The sequence below is a fragment of the Heterodontus francisci genome, chromosome 30 (assembly GCF_036365525.1).
Source record: "Heterodontus francisci isolate sHetFra1 chromosome 30, sHetFra1.hap1, whole genome shotgun sequence".
NCBI lineage: Eukaryota > Metazoa > Chordata > Chondrichthyes > Heterodontiformes > Heterodontidae > Heterodontus > Heterodontus francisci.
This window is the reverse complement of record NC_090400.1, coordinates 50,160,742-50,181,189: the sequence shown is the minus strand read 5'-3', so window position 1 is coordinate 50,181,189 and position 20,448 is coordinate 50,160,742. Positions and strand designations below refer to the sequence as shown.

General features: G+C 44.1%; 1 protein-coding gene across 5 annotated transcripts in view; it reads right to left on the bottom strand.

Annotated features, from left to right (window-relative positions):
- Positions 1–1,029: 1,029 nt before the first annotated feature.
- The window catches only part of LOC137346764 (carboxypeptidase D-like), a 230,705-nt gene continuing 211,286 nt past the window's right edge, over positions 1,030–20,448 (bottom strand). For all 5 annotated transcript variants that reach the window (XM_068010553.1, XM_068010554.1, XM_068010555.1 and 2 more), the window contains 6 exons: positions 18,940–19,052; positions 15,639–15,756; positions 13,537–13,689; positions 7,745–7,893; positions 4,602–4,857; positions 1,030–2,585 (listed from right to left, as the gene is read on the bottom strand). In XM_068010553.1, coding sequence (XP_067866654.1) covers positions 2,503–2,585; positions 4,602–4,857; positions 7,745–7,893; positions 13,537–13,689; positions 15,639–15,756; positions 18,940–19,052 — 872 coding nt within the window. In that variant the 3' untranslated portion in view covers positions 1,030–2,502. The remainder of the gene's footprint in view (positions 2,586–4,601; positions 4,858–7,744; positions 7,894–13,536; positions 13,690–15,638; positions 15,757–18,939; positions 19,053–20,448) is intronic.

Below are 20,448 nucleotides of genomic sequence, written 5' to 3'. Positions count from 1 at the left end.
AAAGACAGAAGTGCAAGGGGACAGCCAACTGTCTAACAGCCCCGACAACCAATTTTATCTGCAGCACCTGTGGAAGAGCCTGTCACTCTAGAATTGGCCTTTATAGCCACTCCAGGCGCTGCTCCACAAACCGCTGACCACCTCCAGGCGCTTACCCATTGTCTCCCGAGACAAGGAGGCCAAAGAAGAATTCCTAGTCCAGGAGCACACTGGCAATATAGGAAATTGAAAGATTTCCCGGGTTTCCCCATGAATGGCTCCATAGCATTGTATTCCCGGCGCCCAAACACTAACCCCCGCCCCTGCACACTATTTCCAAGAGAATCCCTTTTGGGGGAGCCAGCTTCAAACTTGGCTTGGAGTTGTTTGAAAAAGTGTTGCACCAGGCAGTATATGCTTTACGCAATCCATGTATATACATTTCCTGTAGGCCCAATAATCAGTGAAGCAGAGCAGTAGAGCAGTGTTTTGGTGCAAAGCTAACAGGATGATAGTACTGGAATGAAATAATTCTGGTTCTAATTCAGACATCTTAGAGTGTATGATGAAGAAAACACAGCTAAGACTCTACTGATAGACAGGGCAGCTGATGAGGATGATTTCTTTGGCAGTCAAAGGCATGTATATGCTGGTGGAAGATGAAAAGAATGGCTTTGGTTTTCCCAGTGTTGAGCTGAAAGAAATTTACTTTCATCCATGAAGCAGTAGAATCAATAGTGGAGGCAGAAGTGTGTAGTTGGGTGTCAACGTACACGTGGAAACTGACTTTATCCTGTGGACCATGTTACTGAGGAGGTAGGATGTACATGATGAATGGGAAAGAAAGAAACTGATTATTTGTCATCAATTAGTATTCAACAGAGGTGAGGTGGGGTTGCAGGAGGAGAAACCATTTGAGAAGGAACTGTCCCATTTGGTTTCCTGTAGGACTCTTCTTACAGCTCGCAGATCCCATCTGTCTAGGCTGGATTGAAACCCAGGCCCTAGACGTGAAAAGACAGTGTGCTATAAGAAAACAGATGCAGGAGGTTTATTTCAAGACAACATTTATTTTGGAAAGTGCTTAAAAATTACGTTTAGATATATAAATCATAACTCACTGGAAGCCAGACTACTTGTACTCAAATTGAACAATTAAGGTCACAGCAATTAGTTGAATCAAATAATATTGCAACAAGTATCATTTGAAAAAAAGGCTTTTTCCTTTGGAAGGAAAGTGCACTCAATGCTTGTTGAAGGCTTTGGTAGGTGATTTTGCACTTGGAGACTGACATTTTTACATCTCTGGTACACTGTGCAGCAAGTTGCAGAATGCAAACAGTGAATTGCCTCGAAATCTGAGAGACTTGGAGCAGGGTTTTTCTCTATTGCTTATTCAATCAAAACATAATTTTTAATATGGTGTTCTCTCTATTATCTTTGACACATTTTGGCATTGTTATTGATGCTCATTTTTGCAGAGAGCTCAAAAAGAATGAACAACATTCAGAACCCATCATTGAGTGTGTAGTTTTTTTAAAAATCAACAAACAACTGGAGTGTTAAAAGTGCAGGGAAGGAAACAGCAGCTTTTCCAGGCAGGGTGGCCTTTGCATATGTGTTCCAATTGTTTCCAATGGTCAGCTTACATCATTTATTTTAAAACTAAACTTATTATTTGTCATCAATTAGAACCTGATATTTCAATAATATCACTTTTTTTACAAATCAATTGAAATGGTCATAGATATGGGGATCTGATTGACGTTTTTTAAAGTAATAATTGGGATTGGACTCAGTTCCGTTGGCTAGGGATGGCAGTACTAGAGATCGTGAATACAAAATTAATTTGGCAAAACGTTAGGTTATTCGCGAAGAGCGATTTCTTTTCAATGAGTCATCACCATTGGCACAGACTGCTTAAGCATGCCAGGGGTATTGGTTCACCACAGTTCTTGAAAAGGGAACTTGGCAACTTCCTAAATGAAGCAGATATTTCCAGTTACAGAGGGTAAGTTTCTAGTTATCTGTGATTATGAGGATTAATGTACTACTAAGGACTCCTGGAGGATATCTTTAGGATTTTGGAGAGGAAGTTCCCAGAGGTTTTTCTGAATTCCATTCTCCCTCCCCACTTTTTTGCCTTCCTATGAAATTGCATGATTTACTGATGGGTGGGGGGTCGAGGGAGGCAATGATATATGAGAGCATGACTTGGGGGCAATGATATATGATATCATGACTTGGGAAGAGAAGTAGAAGTAAGAAGGTAAACCTGATGGAACTTTTTCACCTAGAGGGTGGAACAAGGTACTGGGGAGGATCATCAAAATGGGCTGTATAAATGAGTTCAAGACACAGTGAGATGGACTCCTAAAGTCAGAAGAGATTAATGGCAATCATGAGAATTCAGATATTTACAGGTTAGATCAAGAAAAAAAGAATGTTATTTGTGGGATCTAATGGCTTTTCCCTGCTCCAAAAATATTCTTGTGCCCTGAACTGTAAGTCGTTGCAGCCAGATTAAAATGAAGTCATGGCAGTGGAATCAGAAGTCTCAGTTTGTTTAACTCCCATGTTCTGTGGCTGGGCTTTCAATCCTTTATCTGAAAAAGAAGACATTGGTCAGTCACAATGGAACAAATGTTAAGAGCAAACCAATGCCTTATTAGAGGCTTTTATGAATTCTTGATCCATTTCAGTTATCCAAGTTGGCAGCTGCACTCAAAGGGAGCGTGGATCAAAGTAGAGTCGAATCAGACTTCCAACTTGGCTCAGGTTCAACTCTAGCCTCAGCAAGAACCAATGAGAATTTACAAACCACTGAAGAGCAGCTAATTTGTTCCTTTTTATTCACTCTGTCAAGCATTTTTGACAACAGCTTTCAATCTAATTTACTAAAACCAACTGATCTCCTGTGACAATGCTCAAATGTTAAAGAAAAGATGTTATCCCATGTATTATTGGTGTCAGCCTTGGCTCAGTGCTGTCTTTGACCCAGAAGGTTACTGGTTGAAGCCCTACTTAAAAGAGGAGCATATAATTTAGGTGGACTATTCAGTACAGTACTGAAGGACTGCTACACTGTTGGAGGTGACATCTTTCAGATGAGACATTAAATTGAGGACTTGTCTGCTCTCCTGGGCAGACATGAATAGCGGCACTATTTGAAGATGAGTAAGGGGATTTTTCCAGTCTCCTCACTAACATTCACCTGTCAATCCACCTCACTAAAAAGCTCATCACTGAAACACCAACCCCCTCGTGATATCTCCGTCATGACCCCCACCCCAATGTCTCCGGCCCCCTGGTTTTTCCAGCTACCTCCATGTCTGGGGCTCCCCCCAATGTCATCAGCCCCCATTTCTGACTTCTACTACCCCCATATATTCAAGACCCAAATGTCTCCAAACCCCAAATGTCTCCCTGACTGCCCCCACTGACATCTCTGGCCCCCTCGACGTCTCCAACCCCGTGACATGTCTCCAGCACCACCCCCCCCCCCCCCAATATCTCCAGCCCCCTCATGTTTCAGGCAATCTGATGTGTCTCTGGCCCTATCATGTACCTTTGACCTCCATCCCATGCCTCTGGCCCCCTGATGTCTCCGGTCCCTGATGTCTCCTATCTGTCCCACTCCAATGTGTCTCTGAACTCCTGATGTCTCTGGCCCTCCGATCGATCTACAACCTCCGACCTACATTCCCTCCCTCCCTCCCTCCTCTCCAATCCCCAGCTGTGGCCTGATGCTGAAGGTCGTCCCGCCCGACAGCCAGCCAGCATCTCAATCTGGCTGGCTACAGCCAGGAAATGGAGACAAAAATTGCTAATCAGGGCCTGCTGTTAAATTTGGCAGGGCCTAAAGGAAAGCCATTCTTTGGTTTCCCAACCACAAAACAGCACAGCCCCCACCCCGCCTCCAAGTTAATACAGGGGCCATTAACTCTGTTCCTGTCTCCACAGATGCTGCCTGACCTGCTGAGCGTTTCCAGCATTTTCTCTTTTTATTCCCTGACCCTCCCTGCCTTTGAAGACAGTTTCAAAAGTAGCAGGATACTTGTTCATAACAAAGGATTCACAACAGTGAAACTAATAAAACACATCAGCAAGGAATGCTATTATTTAGCATTTTCTTCCTGCCTCTGATTGGTCCTTTCTGGCTTGCAAGGGACTTTGTATTCACTGTGAACAAGTTGATGGCTACAACTAAACCCCAACAGAAATCATGTATATACACAGGAAAGGGACACACTATGTTTGTATGTAAAAAAATGTCCAACAAATGATCAATCATATAACAAAAATATTCATCAGTTATTTGCTTATAAGGACTTGCATTCCACCTAACTACCATGTAATCCCAAATGTTGAACAGAAACACCTATAAACTTATCAGAGCCTTTTGCTTGCTTCTCATTACCATTATGCTTTAAAACTGCAGGTCAGAGGCAACTTCTAAATAGGAACATAAGAGCAGGAGTAGGCCATTCAGTCCCATGAGCCTGTTCTACCATTCAATTAGATCATGGCTGACCTATACCTCAACTCCATTTACCCGCCTTCCTTCCATATTCCTTGATGTCCTTACAAAACAATATGATAATAAAATGTTGCTAACATACTTATCTGAGATTTCATGAGGTAGAAAGCCAAAATTCCACATAGAACACCTCCAATGGCCGCACCAATACAGATACCGGTAAGTTCTCCGGAACTGAAAGAGTACTGGTTTGACGACGGTGTTACAGTTGTATTCGGTATGACTGTATCGTCTGTTTTCTTCAGAATAAAGTTCACAACTGCTGCGCTATATGGATATGAAGATGTGTCTTTTAAGGTAATAGTTACTGTTGACTGGTGGTAACCTTCCTTAACTACCTATAGGAAACAAAACGGCATCTGTTAAACTATCATTTAAAATCTGTTACAAACATTTGTCTTTCCCATGCGTGAACTTTCCTGCAGAAGGTGCTGACTCATGCTGCTGCACAGTTCCATTGGCACAGGTTGCTGCTTTCTGATGCTTTAGCCAAATGCTTATTGTTCAACTATCAGCCTCAGCAGGCCATTCAATAGTGGAGGGCATCACAGCCAAGGCTGATCCTGCCTTCACTTGATTCTTCTCCCCCATGCCTAGCAAAGGGTCATTGACAACCATTTATGATGTTCTACTTGTGGTCCACAGCAGAACAGGTATTGAACTTGTGTATGTCCAAGTGCCACACTAAACGGTGACTTTATTATTTTTATTTATTTATTTATTTATTTACTTATTAAAAGACTTGCATTTATGCGGTACCTTTCATGACCTCTGGACATCCTAAAGCACTTTACAGCCAATGAAGTAACTTTTAAAGTGTAATCACTGATATAATGTAGGGCACAGCAAGCTCCCACAAACAACAATGTGATAATGACCAGATAATCTATTTTAGTGATTTTGATTGAGGGATAAATACTGGTCAGGACACCGGGGATAACTCTCTCCCCCCCACCGCCCCGGCTCATCTTCGAAATAGTGCCATGGGATCTTTGACATCCACCTGAGAGGTAGATGGGGCCTTAGCCTCATGAGAAAGATGGTACATCTGACAGTGTAGCACTCCCTTATTATTGCACTACAGTGTCAGGCTAGATTTTTGTGCTCAATTCTCTGGAGTGGGACTTGAATCGACAACCTTTTGACTCAGAGGCAAAAGTGCTACCAACTGAGCCAAAGCTGATACAATATTATATCAAGGGAGGATGATATATGTACATTATGTAAAAGGAATGTGTAACCAAAGAAATGTGCATCTGTGGAGGAGCCTTGAAAATGCTATATGCAGGGAACATAGGAACAGAAGTGGACCATTCAGCCCCTTGAACCTGTTCTGCATTCAATGAGATCATGGTTGACCCACATCTCAATGCCATTTACGCACCTTGGCTCCATATCCTTTAATATTCTAACATCATAAAAGTCTATCCTTCTCAGTTTTGAAATTTTCAATCGACACCCCCAGCCTCAACAGCTTTTTGGGGGAGAGAGTTCCAGATTTCCACCACCTGTTGTGCGAAGAAGTGCTTCCTTTGGAGGCCTGCTACCCGACCCGAACCTAACGGGACCAGACGACATGTGTTGGGTTCAGGTCGGGTCAGGCCGAGTCCAGGTCCAGTCGGGCCGGACGCACACAGTAAGTGCTCTGCTGGTAAGTATTGAAATTAATTTTTAAAACTTAACTGAGCTGGGTGTCCAGGACTCACTGAGTCTGCGCAGTGAGTGAGTGACGTCACTGTGACGTCATCCCGTATACGCTGCAGCTTCTTGCAGGTTCGGTGTCAGGAAGGTAAGTAAACTGATGGTCGGGTCGGGCTAGGGGCAAAATCGGAGGGACTCGGGCCGGGCCGGGTCAGGCTCAGTTCCACTGTGGTTCGGTCGGGTTCGGGTTGGGTTCTTTTTTCCCCGACCTAAAGCAGGCCTCTAGCTTCCTTACATCACCCCTGAACATGCTGGCTTTAATTTTTAGATTGTGTCCCCTTTTTCAGGGCTTTCCCACCAGAGGGAATAGTTTGTCTCTATCTACCCTATCAACTCTCCAGAGAGCAGTGGAGGCTGGGTCCTTGAATATATTCAAGGCTGAGTTGGACAGATTTTTGATCTACAAGAGAGTCAAGGGTTCTGGGGGACAGGCAGGAAAGTGGAGTTAAGGCCATAAGTAGATCAGCCATGAACTTGAATGCGGAGTAGGCTCGAGGGGCCGAATGGCCTACTCCTGCTCTTATATCATATGATTGTATGAACTCCTTTAATCATCTTATACACCTCAATCAGATCACCCCTTAATCTTCTACACTTAAAGGAATACAAGCCTACTCTCTGCAATTTGTCCTCATAATTTAACCCTTTTATCCCAGTATCATTATGGTGAATCTGATACACTTCTCCAAGGCCAATGCATCCTCCCTGATGTGTGATGCCCAGAACCGACCGCAGTACTCCAGATGCTAAGTACAATAATAGCAGAACTTCCTCCCCTTTGTATTCCAGCCTCCATGATGTAAAGGGTACTATTCCATTATCCTTTTAAGTATTGTTTTGTTTCTATTCACAAGTGATTTCTGTACAAGAATAATCTCTCTGCTCCTCCACATTTCTGAGCTCCTTAGCTTTTACAAAATACTCTGATCTATCTTTTTTAGGTCCAAAGTGGATAACCTCACACGCCCCCACATTGAGCTGCATTTCAATCTTGATCTTAATGATCTCAATCATCTTAATCTATCAATGTCCCTTTGCAACTTTTTGCTCCCGTCTACACTACCTACTATGCTACCTAACTTAATGTCATCAACAAACCTACATATACAGCTATCTATTCCTTCATTTGTCATTGATAAATATAGTATAACAATTAGTTAGATATATAGAACTATTTGTGAATCAGTTAATAGTGTATCAATTGTTTGATTATATGCTGGTGGAGGGTGTTAATTGGGGTCTTACTTGAGCACTTATAAGCAGACACTTACTGAGACTGCTGGAGGGTTTGAGTGAGGAGCTACACGTTTGTAATTCTTTTACTCGGCACAATAAATGTGAAACTGAGTAAAGATAGGCTCTAGCATTATCCTCCCATAACAATTTTCTGGAGTTTAGCACAATTGGTTGACTTGTTTTTAAAAGTATCTTGGATTGTACCAGTGGTAAGTTACATTTCTGTTGGATCTGAATTTCAACCTGAAGTTTAAAAAACACTTGAGTGAAAGATCCTGAAACTAATACCTTAACTGTATGTGTGCCAGGTAGTAAAAGCTTGTAGTATTCCCCTGAAGCTGAGGTATTAAAGGGGATTGGAGTCTCACGGTTGTCTATTTGCACCTGGGCTCCAGAAAGTGTATTGTTCATCTCATCAAATACTTGCCCTTTTATACCTGTTGATAGAGCACAAAGTTAGATTCTGATCAGAGAAGACATCAAAGCCTTTCTGGCAGCATCTGTGGAAAGAGAAGCAGAGTTAACGTTTCGGGTCAGTGACCCTTCATCGGGTTCCGATGAAGGGTCACTGACCCGAAACGTTAACTCTGCTTCTCTTTCCACAGATGCTGCCAGACCTGCTGAGTGATTCCAGCATTTCTTGTTTTTATTTCAGATTTCCAGCATCCGCAGTATTTTGCTTTTATCAAAGCCTTTCTGTTTGAGGCATGTTTAAAAATTGTCCACGTTTACAAAATTCCTGAATCCTTTCCCCAGCATTTCTGCTTTTCCAGAATGTCTTTGGTCCAATGAGGGATAAGTGGTATGCACTCAATTCCTTCTCCATGAGAGGAACAGGAAGCTTTATTCTAGCATGCCAGATACCCATTTGTAGTGTGATAGTTTGGACAAAATGGGCCTAAGACAATTGTGGAAATGTTCTTGTTCCATTGTGGGTCAGGGGTGTTGCATAATTTTTTTTTTTGTGTGTTCAAGTTGGCCATTTTAAAAACAAGAGCTTTCATTGCTGTTTAGTCATTGTTTTTCTTCCTTATCTTATCTCCATTATTACAATGGGAGTTCCATTATCCACGGTCATTGAGGGCTCCCTTCCCAGCCTCCCATGTGGATAATCAAAATAACAGATATTTGATAGTCTTATCAGTGTGAGAAGTTGGAATTCTGACCAGACCAAACCTGGCCACACTTGAACTGAAGTCAGGACCTCCACAGGTGAAGCCTCAAACTGAACCACATGGTGAGCAATGACAGTGTTTTGATTCACCTTAGAGCTGAGTTCCAAACACCAATACTGTCATTAAGATTGACCATTTCCACTTCTGAAACACCACCCACCTCAATCCCTCCCACACCCTCACCACACTGAAACTGCTACCCACATTTTTGTCACCTCCAGGCTAGATTTTTCTAATAACCCCTTTGTTGTCCTTGCAAGATCCACTTTGCACAAATTCTCAGCCAGAACTCTGTACTTCATATTCAATCCATGCTAAGTCTACTTTTCACCCATCACCCTAGTCCTCACCAACCTCTACTGGCTTCTCCATTTTCCTGATTTCAAAATCCTTCTTCACAAATCCCTATACAGCCTCACTCTATATTCTGTCTCTGCAAACCTCTTTGCCTTGAACCCTCTACTCATCTGAGTCTGGATTTCTGTGCATTCCCTCATCTCCCTATTAGCAGCAGAGCTTGTGGCATTACCTTCCATTTCTCCACACCTTCAGAATCTGCCTCTGACCTTGATCAACTGTAACTGTCCTCTTCCCACTTCCAGCTTGATGTCTGTTACCTCCCCTCCCCTAAACTTAGCAAGCTGTGTTCATTGCTCTGCTTAAGTGTTAAGTTGTTGAAGTCGCAGCCCAGTACACTTAGAATTTGGAACAAGGCGCACTGAAAGCATGACTGGAAGTGGCAGCTTAAGAGTTAAACCCTGTCTCTTGCTGTTCCAGTCTGTAGATAACTGCAAAGATAGAAGAAAGATGAAAGCAGATAAGTGGTGCCATGGGTGATCATTTAATGTTATTTGTTAACTTTATCTCTTTATTCACTTCAGAGGTTTTTCTTTTCTTAATAAGAAGTTGGGAACACCCATGGGTTTGAATGAGCCCAATTGTATCCAAATAACACTCTATTTTATCATCACGGAGTACATTGTAACCTGTAAATATTACGCACTGTCACAAATATTGCTATCATTCCCTTTTGTGTCAAAGTAGGTAGTACACGCAATACTACATTTTAGATGTATTTATTTAATTGTAAAACCAGATCAACAATTTTTGCTGCCTTTTGAATTCACTCTCTCAATGCTAAGACCAGTAGCAGGCAAGTGATTTCTTTACAAACCTCTAACATTACCAAAGTGGCATGCAGTCAGCGTGACTATTGTTCCCCAATCTCCAAATTCTCTCACCTGAAGGTGCTGACCTGGTGAATTTTTGATTCGTGTGGGGGTTACGGGCATTGTTGGCTAGGCCAGCATTTATTGCCCATCCCTAATTGCCCTTGACAATTGTAGTTCTGTAGGCACCAGCCCATTGGTCAGCAACTTGCCCCAACGCTACACTCTGGGCTGAATTTAGTGGGCCTGTCGCAGGTTGCAGTAGCGGATTCGGAAATGTGCGCTGTTTCCACTAGTCACATGGGTGGCCAGCCCATGGCGAACACTGCTAATAGCAAGAATGGAGGGGTGGAGCCCCGCCAATCTCATGGCGAGGCAGGATGCAAGACGTCTACTAGAGTCAGAGTTACACAGCACAGAAACAGGCACTTCGGCCCATCGTGTCTGTGCCGGCCATCAAGCACCTAACTATTCAAATCCCATTTTCTAGCACTTGGCCTGTAGCCTTGAATGACTTCAGAGCAGGTGTTGGTGCCACAGTTAAAGCCCTGCCAGCCCTTCTTGCATTGCTGCCTTGGATCCATTTTCAGTGCTCTCTGATGAAGCCATTGCATTTGTGACTGCTGGACCCCCCCCACCACCACTCCCCCCCCGGGCTGGGAGACATGCCCAGCAGGATGGCAGAGGCAAGACACAGTGTGGGCCCTATGTTTAGTGATGCCTCCCTTGAGATTCTCCTACAAGGGAAAGGTGGGAGGTCCTCTTCTTGCCAAAAAAGCCTGAATGAGATCGCTGAGGAGATCAGCAGATGTGGGGTCACCCTGCCCCTGGACATGGGTACAGTGCCGCAAGAGGATCAACAACCTCCTTTGTTCTGCCAAGGTGATTGCTCCATACCTCTCTCCTTTTTAGGAATTGCAAGTGGCTATGCAGGAGGAAGTGGGACATAGGGAGGGAGGCACCGCAACAGCGCTGGCAAAGGGGATTCAACATCACCTAATCCTGACAGATGCATGGCTGCATCCTGGCCACAGGCCACTGTCTTTCACAGCTCACCCCAATTAACTCCCCTGAGAGCAGACAGGAGCAAGAGCTATATAGGAAATCCAATAGGGGATGAGGGGCTGGTGCTAGCAGAACTATCATCTTGCTCTCTCTGCAAAGACTGACTATCTCCCTCTTTCCACTTGCAGGACAAGACGGCCCACAACAGCAGGAAGACATCCCGGACTGGCGGAGGCACCCCGGATCTTTGGCTTCTTTCGACAGCTGAAGAGGAGGCTCGGCTCACCCGGTAATCTCACCCAAGGCCCAGTCCCCCCCCTCACGGACTACCAAGACCCAGCTCACTCATGCAGAGTACACAACACTGTAGGCCAACAGTGGCCTCGGCTCCCCTCTCTTCCCCTTTGCACTGCCACAATACCTTGCCTTGGTAACTGCCAGATTTCAACGGTCAGGGATCTGAAGGCACGTGAGGGCCCCCCGTTGTCCACTAAATTCCAAACCCTCCACTGAATTGCGATGAATTACATACTAATGTATTAAAACTAACTGTTCTACAACTTAAATTGCAGTCCCATCGTGTCAGGGTGGCAACGCCACCTTGGTGCTTTCCTACCGCTGACTAAATGCGGAACTGACGTCACGATGTCGGAATCCGGGTGGTTGTGTCTGACACAATTCTCCAGCCCTCACACCTCCTTTCCCGCTTCAAACGGCAGCACTAAATTCAGCCCTCTTTGTGCAAGTTTGGTAAGATCCTGCCCACATTCCCATTTTCCACCACATATAAACCCACTGTTTCTAACCAGTTCCAGTTTTTTCCCAGAAGACAGGCAGAGCACGCTGCCCGAAACATTGAGGTATACCAGTTCTTCTAAGAATTCCTTTTCCAAGGAGATATTTGTTCTTTTCAGAGCAAATTCACATCGTGTAAAACCATTAAATCTCTTACTCAATGCTACTGCTCTCACCATGAAAACCTTCAAACAACCTTTAAGTGTTGACAACTTATTAGATCATGGTGGGCAGTACAGCAAAGCCTGATCCCGGCTATTAAGGCACAGTTCTCGCGCCAATTGGAATTTCCAATCGGCAATGCGGGCATCTCACATCATCCTGAACCATGTCCAGGTCAATGTGGTGGTTTCATGGCAGGAGGGGGTTGGTGGTGATGGATCATGCGAGGGATTTCCACCCACACCACCCGCTCCGGCGAATCCATAAGAGCCGCCAGGCCACAGCTGTGGCCACTGGCCATCCTCTGGAGGGGCTGCCCCTTCAGGATCATGGCCAGGCAGCTGTGACTTTTAAAACATATACTTCCCTTGCAGTCTCCATCCTCAAAATGACAGTTCCTATCTCAGCTAGTGGGGCTGCAGATCACTGAATGCTGGAGGGCCTCCCATTGGCCCTCCAGTGTCGAGAGCCTGCCTGCCATTCCTGCTTGGATGGCAAGCCCGCTCCCTGGCTTTTAATTGGCTGAGAACTTGAAAATCCTAGTGGGCCTGTTTAAAGCATGCTGTGCGGTGTCAGTACCCAGAACGAGTCCCCATTTTCCGTTCCTGACCCGATTGAAAACCCAACCCAAACCTAACAAGTGAATTATGGCAGGCGCTAGGTAAATATAATGCCAATAAGCCTCGTTTCTGATGAAAAGTCACAGATACTAAAAGTTAACTCTTTCTCTGTCCACAGATGCTGCCAGACCTACTGCTGAGTATTTCCAGCACTTTGTTTTGGCAATAAAAAAAAGTCCCACCAGTTTTACTGATGCAAGTAAATTGTAAAATCTAGTGAATAATGTCTGCCATAAACAGAACTTGTCTGTTACAGTGAGTTAACTTCAATAACAATACTCTGTGAACAAAATCTGAACTGCAACTTAAGGTCTAGTTTTTTTTTTGATTTGTTCATGCATTTTTTGATCTTGCTGACTAAACAGTAAATAAACCAGTTTTGCGTAATCCAGTGTTAAAAGTCCAAAATTGATCAACACCAAAGCTGACCTATCACATGGGGTTCTCTAAACAGCTGCATGCAAACACACACTTACTGTCTTTAAGAAATGTTGTGCTTGGAACTGACAGCACAGTTAACAAGCCAATATTCTCAACTGGTTTATGCTCCACAAACTTCGTCTCATTCTACTTTATCTAACCCTATCTGCATATCCTTCTATTCCTTTCTCTCTCATGTATTTATCCAGCTGTTCCTTAAATGTATCAATGCTATTTGGCTTAACTACACCATGAGGTCATGAGTTCCACATTCTTGTCACTCTCTGGGTAAAGAAGCTTCCCCTGAATTCCTTATTGGATTTATATTTATGGCCCCTGTCTTTGGACTCTCCCGCAAGTGGAAACATCTTTTCTACATCTACCCTATCGAACTCCTTCATAATTTTAAAGACCTCTATTAGGTTACCCCTCATCTTTTTTTTTTACAGGTACACAAAGAATACCCAGGCTTGGAGGGCTTGTGTATACATTCTTAAATATAAAAATTATTTTCTTCAATTTTTTTAACCCTCATCAAAGTAAAGGGGTCTAAATAAATGGGCACAGCATAAAATTTCTGTAACTGTACTCCACCTGTCCAAATTCCATTATTTCTTTAATGAATATTGCCCTCTGGTTTGTTCCAACTGTAGAAACTGCTCTTAATCAACATTTTATTTCTCATTTGCTCTATGTATTTAAAAACAAAATCCAACACTTTGCCAAACGGTTACCTAAATGACCCTGTTTGAGGTATTGAATCAAGGCGTCTCTATTGTCCCACCAGAAATGCTGGAGCTCATCCGCCGGGGGGTATTTACAACAAGACACTTCCAGAGTGACTTCCAGACATTGACCCCACATATAATTGTAGTCCTGCATGCTACCTGTGGAAAAGAAAGATTGGTCAGTGACTGCAGTCGCATTACAGCTTTACCTCTTTGGCCTCACCAACTTCTAGGCAAAGGGGTGGGAACAGGATGGAAGCAAACAGAAACCCACTGGGGGGCCTCTGCTGATGACCCTGGCAGAGTATGTGAGGTCAGGTGGTTATTCCCTAATTTGGATATGGGCGGTGAATGCTGTCCAGTCCTGGGAGGTTGCAAAATGAGATGGAGATTGGCTGCTGTAGAGGGAGTTCTGCACCACCACCCCCGCCCCACCCCCCCCACCACGTCCGCTCCATCCCCACCACACCACCATAACAGATGACTCGTCTGGTGCCTTGGCAATGCCCCTTTATAAGAAGGGCCATGAAACTAAAAACATAGTCACCTTTTCTTCAAGCGTTCAGCCTATAACCCAGGACTGGACACCGCAGGTCGGCTTCACTTGCACCCAACCAACGGAGGTTCACTCCAAGCAAAGTCCCATGGAAACAGAGTGCGGGAGTCAGGTATCCATGACCTGGGCCTCATTTGTGGTCATTATGCTGTACTCCTGTCTGACCTGTGGTGTAAGTGTGCCAGAGGGCCATGGACTTTTGGGGCCAAGATGTGCAAGAACAATGGAACAAGGAAAGACCTTTCAACTGGTTCAGAAAACCTTGTAGTTTCAGTACAAGTACATTATTTTCTTTCAACTCCCTCTAGCCCTCTGATAAGCCTGTATTCTTCTACTTCATCGGCTCAGTTGGTGTCTTGATGCAGCTTTTAATCATCCCTCTGAATAGCCCTTGGGCTCACTGTCAATTTTTTTGTCTGATTACCCTTTACATCCACAGCCCTATTGGGTAAGAAAACTACCAGATTTCCACTCCTTAATTTCACTCCTGAATGATCTAGCTGTAACTTTAAGATTTTGCTTTGATTTTATATTGTTCATAAGTTTTTTTTTAAAGTTACAGGAAGAGAAAGTTGGTTGGAGCAAGGGAGATTCTCTGCAGTACCGAGGAACTGGAAGGTGAAAAATTGAAGCACTACAATTGGTGGGGGAAGTGTAATTAAAATGTGACAAGTTTACCCAGGCAGTTCCCATTATAAATCTACAAATGAGAATTTATAATATACAAACATAAGATTTTTAATGTTACAGATTGTAAAGACCAGTAGTGAGTGACATCAAAAAATCAGCACTTAATATTGCTGTACCTGTCTTATGTGAAAGAAATGGCTTTTACATCGTCAAATGTTCAGCAGGGGAACTTTGCACTTACCTGGTGATTGAGAGCTGTATAGTTTCAAAACAAAATCGTCCCACACTTTGCTATTCAACACAATGTCCCAGCATGTCAGTGTTATTCAACATTTTAGACTTTAAATCAAATGCATCATTTAATTGTGTCCTCACTCTCCCAGAGCACAATAGCTGGGGTGGTGACACTGACTGGGACTTCTGTTAGATATAGGTTCCTGCAGACAGCACTTGTAAAATCTTAGCATTATGTTCCACTATCCTCAACACTTCTACATGCTGTGTTTAGTAAATAGATCCCTCGTGTAGCCGATTTTGTCTTTTCAGTCCAGTGGGGTCCATGTTTCTAGTCACCATTGGCCGTACACAATGCCTGAGGGGCTACAAATGAAGTTTAAACTCATGTTCCTGTTAATTTTCATACATCTGAAGCTGAAGCACTAAGAGAACTTGATGTTCTGATTTAGGATTTGTCCTTAACGGAGTTAAGGACGGCCCTTTCCAACCCCCCAGGTTCACAAAATTCAAAGAGGAGAGAGGAACAAAAAGAGGAGAACGGACTGAGTTGCCTGGGCATGGAGGACTAGATTGCTAGGAGCTCAGATATCGTGGGTAGCTCACAGGCTGCAGTTTGGACACACGTTTAAACGTCAACATCTTTGTACAATATTTGTAATTAGCTGTCAAAAATATTGATTTTTACCAGCAATTGGATACCAGGCTGCACCGTTGACAATCCCATCTACAAAGTGAAAGGAAGCATTCACCTCCTGGGGACAAGGGTTTCCAGTCCACATGTTGGCATGGCTGTAGGAATATACCTAAGACACAAAATATAATCTGTTATCTAACACAGCAGCCCCTTTTTTGTCCTGTTCAAAGCCCTGCCAGTGTAGACTGCAATCTTTCCTATAGATCAGTAAAATATTTTCCAAATATTAGAAGGATTCATCTTAGTATCGCTTGACTCATGATCGAAATCAAGTTTAGTTCAGCATAATTAATTCTCAGTCCCAGTCAACAGTGGTTCAATTCATATGAATTTCTTGCAGTATATTAGCAGATCTCTGTGGCATTGCTCACAAAAGGTCAGTTGATGCATTGTTTTATAAGAACAGGAGGATTATACCATGTAATTCCATTATTTTACTGTTAAGGTGTTCCCCCACCCCGGAATTCCTCTCCTCATGGACCGATTAATCATCCCCCGCTCCTGGTGGCACTGCCCCTACTGCTGAGCTGCTGGCCCTATGATTGGCTGGCAGCTCTTGGAGGCGGGATCCCCGTCCCATTCAAGTCTTTAAAGGGATGCACATGCCACCTCCTAAAATGTTGCACAAAAAGACTGGAGTATTGCTCCGGGGTGGGGGGCGGGTAGGCAAAGGGAGAAAAGGCAGAAGCGGGGTTCTCCCTGCCTTTTTGGCCCAGTGCTGGGAGCCCTGCCTCCTGCACAAAATCCAGCCCTCTGTGTGGGAAACAGTCACTCATTGTTATTTTTCCAGGAGCAGCCAATTAATGGCCACAGGGTGGACTCATGGTCCAGTTAAGGACAGTAGGCAGGACATGAAGCTGGAGGGCCAATCAGAGGCCTTCCAGCTTAAAAAGAAACAGCCGGCTGGAATGGAAGGTAAGTAAAGGAGAGGGTGCTTCAAAGTGGAGGTGCCCTCTCTCCAACTTTTTAAAATTTAAATTAAAAATTGGCTTTTGCTGCCAGGCCACCATGGGGCTGGGGGTAACCCCTCTATGTTCCTCAATCATTAATATAAGTTTTAAAATCAGGTGTCTGTCCCTGCCACAGCACCACAACAGCTCTTATCAAAGTCACAAATGACATCCAATGTGACTGTGATGAAAGCAAACTATCCCACCTCGTCCTTCTTGACCTGTCTGCAGCCTTTTACACTGTTAATGACACCATCTCCCTCCAACGTCTCCCCACTGATGTCCAGCTGAGTGGGACTGCCTGTACCTGGCTCCATTTCTATCTATTCTTAGCTAGAGTATCACCTGCAGTGCCTTCTCTTCCCATTCCTGCACTGTTACCTCTGGTGGCCCCCTCCTATTTCTCATCTACCTGCTGCCCCTCGGCAACATCATCTGAAAGCGTGGCATCAGTTTTCACGTTTACGCTGACAACATCCAGCTCTACCTCACCACCGCCTCTCTCAACTCCTCCAATGTTGCTAACTTATCAGACTGCTTATCCAACATCCAATACTGGATAAGCAGAAATTTCCTCTAATTAAATAATGGGAAGACTGTAGTCATTGTCTTCAGTCCCTGCTAGAAACTCCCTTTCCTAGCTACTGACCCTCTCCCTGACAACAGTCTCAGGCTGAACTAGATTGCTCATAGCCTTGGTGTCATACTGGACCCCGAGATGAGCTTCCGACCACACATCCACGCCATCAACAAAACTACCTATTTCTGCCCTGCTTCAGTTCATCTGCTGAGACCCTTATCCATGCCTTTGTTACCACTAGACGTGACTATTCAACATAATCCTAGCCACATTCTACCCTCCATAAATTTGAGATCATCCAAAACTTATTGCCCTTACTCACATCAAGTCCCATTCGCCCAATCCCTCTCTGCTCATTTACCTATATTGGCTCCCAGTTAAGCAATGCCTCAACTTTAAAATTCTTATTGTTGTTTTCAAATTTATCGGGGTCCTATCTCTGTAATCTCCTGCAGCCTTGCAACTCTCCGAATATCTGCACTTCTCTATTTCTGGCCTCTTGAGCAACCCCGATTTTAATCGAAGCAATGGTGGTGAAACCCATTGCCTTTTGCGCCTGCGAGGCCCCATCTGTCTGGAATTATATGTACTGTCCCCCTCTTGCAAAGAGGGTGTCGGCGACCCACGAGATGCAATGGTGTGCTGCCGCTTGTGAGACGCCACCAAGGTCTGCTGTTGATCCTTGGAAGGAGCGGCCTGTTCCTGTGCTGTACTGTTCTTTGTTCTTTGAGCCAGAGATGAAGGCGTTCAAGGCTACAGTGACTTTGATGGCTACTGGCAGGGCATGGCAAGCATTTCTGCGAGGACTGAGGTCTTCCCCTAGAGAGCACAAATCTGTCATCTGCCTAGATAGCAGCACTGGTTCTCTGACATGGCCAGGTAGCTGCTTCTTCAGCAGTACACTCGATGCTGCGGGTATGACCTCCATTGTGTTCCTGCCCCTCGTTCCTCTCCTATGTCGTCCTCATGCCAGGTCTCTACCTGTGCTGCTGAGGATGTTGAACCTCATCGCTACTCAACCCAATATCTGAATACCTTAGTCCCATGTCCAGCTTTTGCCATCCTCACGCTCAGCTGCACTCACAATTTCTGGACCCCACCCTCCTACTTATGGCCACACAATCCCTGGAGGGTTATGACCCCCTCCACTGCCTGAGTGCGCACTGATCACTTGCCATGCAGCCTCTGCACATCCAGTGGCACCTGTGCGCCAATGGCTGAGTGCCCACCTAATTTCATGGCGCTGGCATGATTGGCTCCCTGCTGTGTTCCCACTTCCATGCACCTGGACTGTTCCTGATGCAGCGCACAACCCATGTGCCCACATCCCCCACCCCACAAAAATTCAAAACTGGCCCTTAATGAACTGACAAGCTCGTTAACAATATTAATTTGCCACTTATCCGAATTGGGCAGGTTGCTGGGTCCTGCCTTCCCCCTCCCTGCCCTTCCTGAGCTGGCGGCAAGAACGACGGCATCAAACTAGCATGCTGGCTGGCGGCATTAATTGTTGTGCCCATCAGCCTCTGCACTCCACCTCCCCTCCCACCCCACCCCCCCCCCCCCACCATCAGGGCCTAAATATGCTACCCTTGGTGTGAGTTAGAGATAGCAGAATTTTGGATGAGCTCAAGTTTAGAGAGTGCAAGATAGGAGGCTGGCTAGGAGAATATTGCAATAGTTGAGTCCAGGGGTAAAGGCATGAATACAAAACTCTTGTTGGCTCTTACAAGGTATCTTCTGTGAGACGAATTGCACTCACCTTTGAGATATGCAGAAAGGTGTCACGATCAGGCGTGTGATGTTCTAGAATCTCTTCAGGATCAAGTCGGCCATAGTACCAGTCCTCATAAGTGTGCCAATACTGATGATACTCTAGTGTAGGAAGAGACAGGTAGAGAATATTGTCAACAGTTAGTGGCCAGCATTTATTTGGAAAAGACATTTTAAAGCAAAGGGAGAGGATCGTAGAATCAGAACATCAAACCTTAGATAAAATACTCTAAAGGCCAAATTCACAACATTGATTACCTTAGTTACCCAAACGATGTTTCTTGATACCATTTCAGTGGAGAATACACTTCTGATCCTGCAGTATAACTTCAGATTTAAAACATATTGTGTTCATACTGAATTAGATTGATAATTATGTGCCCACTCATTTAAATTGACTGCTTTTTTTAAGGAAATAAAAATCCTTTTAACATTCATATCAGGGCAAATTTACAGGCTGTAGATTTTCCCCATGCAAAATTGTAAATGTTTAGGATTTCCATTTACATTTTACATCGCACACAGAGGGAATCTTCTCTCATAGGTGCCTGACATTGCCTTTGAGTTAAAATGTTAAAACACGCAGGAATTCTTCCCCTTTTGAATATAGAACATTATGTTTCATATGTTCTGCACAAAAGAAGGAATTTTCTGAAAATAGCAAATACAATAAACGTTTAGGAAAATTGAGTTTGGGATCAATCCTTCCTCAGTAACCTTTGATTATCTTGTAGAACCTAATGAACCATGGATATCCAATGCAACATGCAACATGTTCTCGAGAATGTAGACTTTCACCTCTTTTCTGAGCTGAAGAGAGACTCGCATACTAGTATGCTGGCCAGGTCCCTCAATTTTCTGATTTGGTTCCTGTACAGTGTATGACTATTCAAACTCAACACCCATCACATAGTGGCAATACTGAGCAAAGAACCCTGCCCCTTTCCACAGACTGTTAATGTCTATTTGTCTTTGCAATTGGAATAGCAGAAGACCTGTTATTAGTAAGTTTTGACTATTTTTAACATAGGAACAGAAGGCAGCCATTCAGGCCATCAAGTCTGTTCTGCCATTCAATTAGATCATGGCTGATCTGTGTCTTAACTCCAGCTGCCTGCCTTGGTTCAGTACCCCCTAATGCCCTTGCCTAATGAAAATCTATCAATCTCAGTTTTGACATTTTCAATTGACTCTGAGCCTCAACAGCTTTTTGAGGAAGAGAGTTGCAGATTTCCACTACCCTTTGTGTGAATAAGTGCTTCCTGACATCACCTCCGAATGGCCTGGCTCTAATTTTAAGATTATGCCCCTGTGTTCTGGACTCCCCTACATATCAACTCCTTTAATTATCCTAAACACCTCAATGGAGCACCTTAATCTTCTATACTTAAGGGAATACAAGCCTAGACTATGTGAGGTTTGCCTCACATCTTGCGGTTACGCAAGAACTACAAAAAACCCATCATACATTGTTGGTATATGAGTTGGAGCTTGTCTA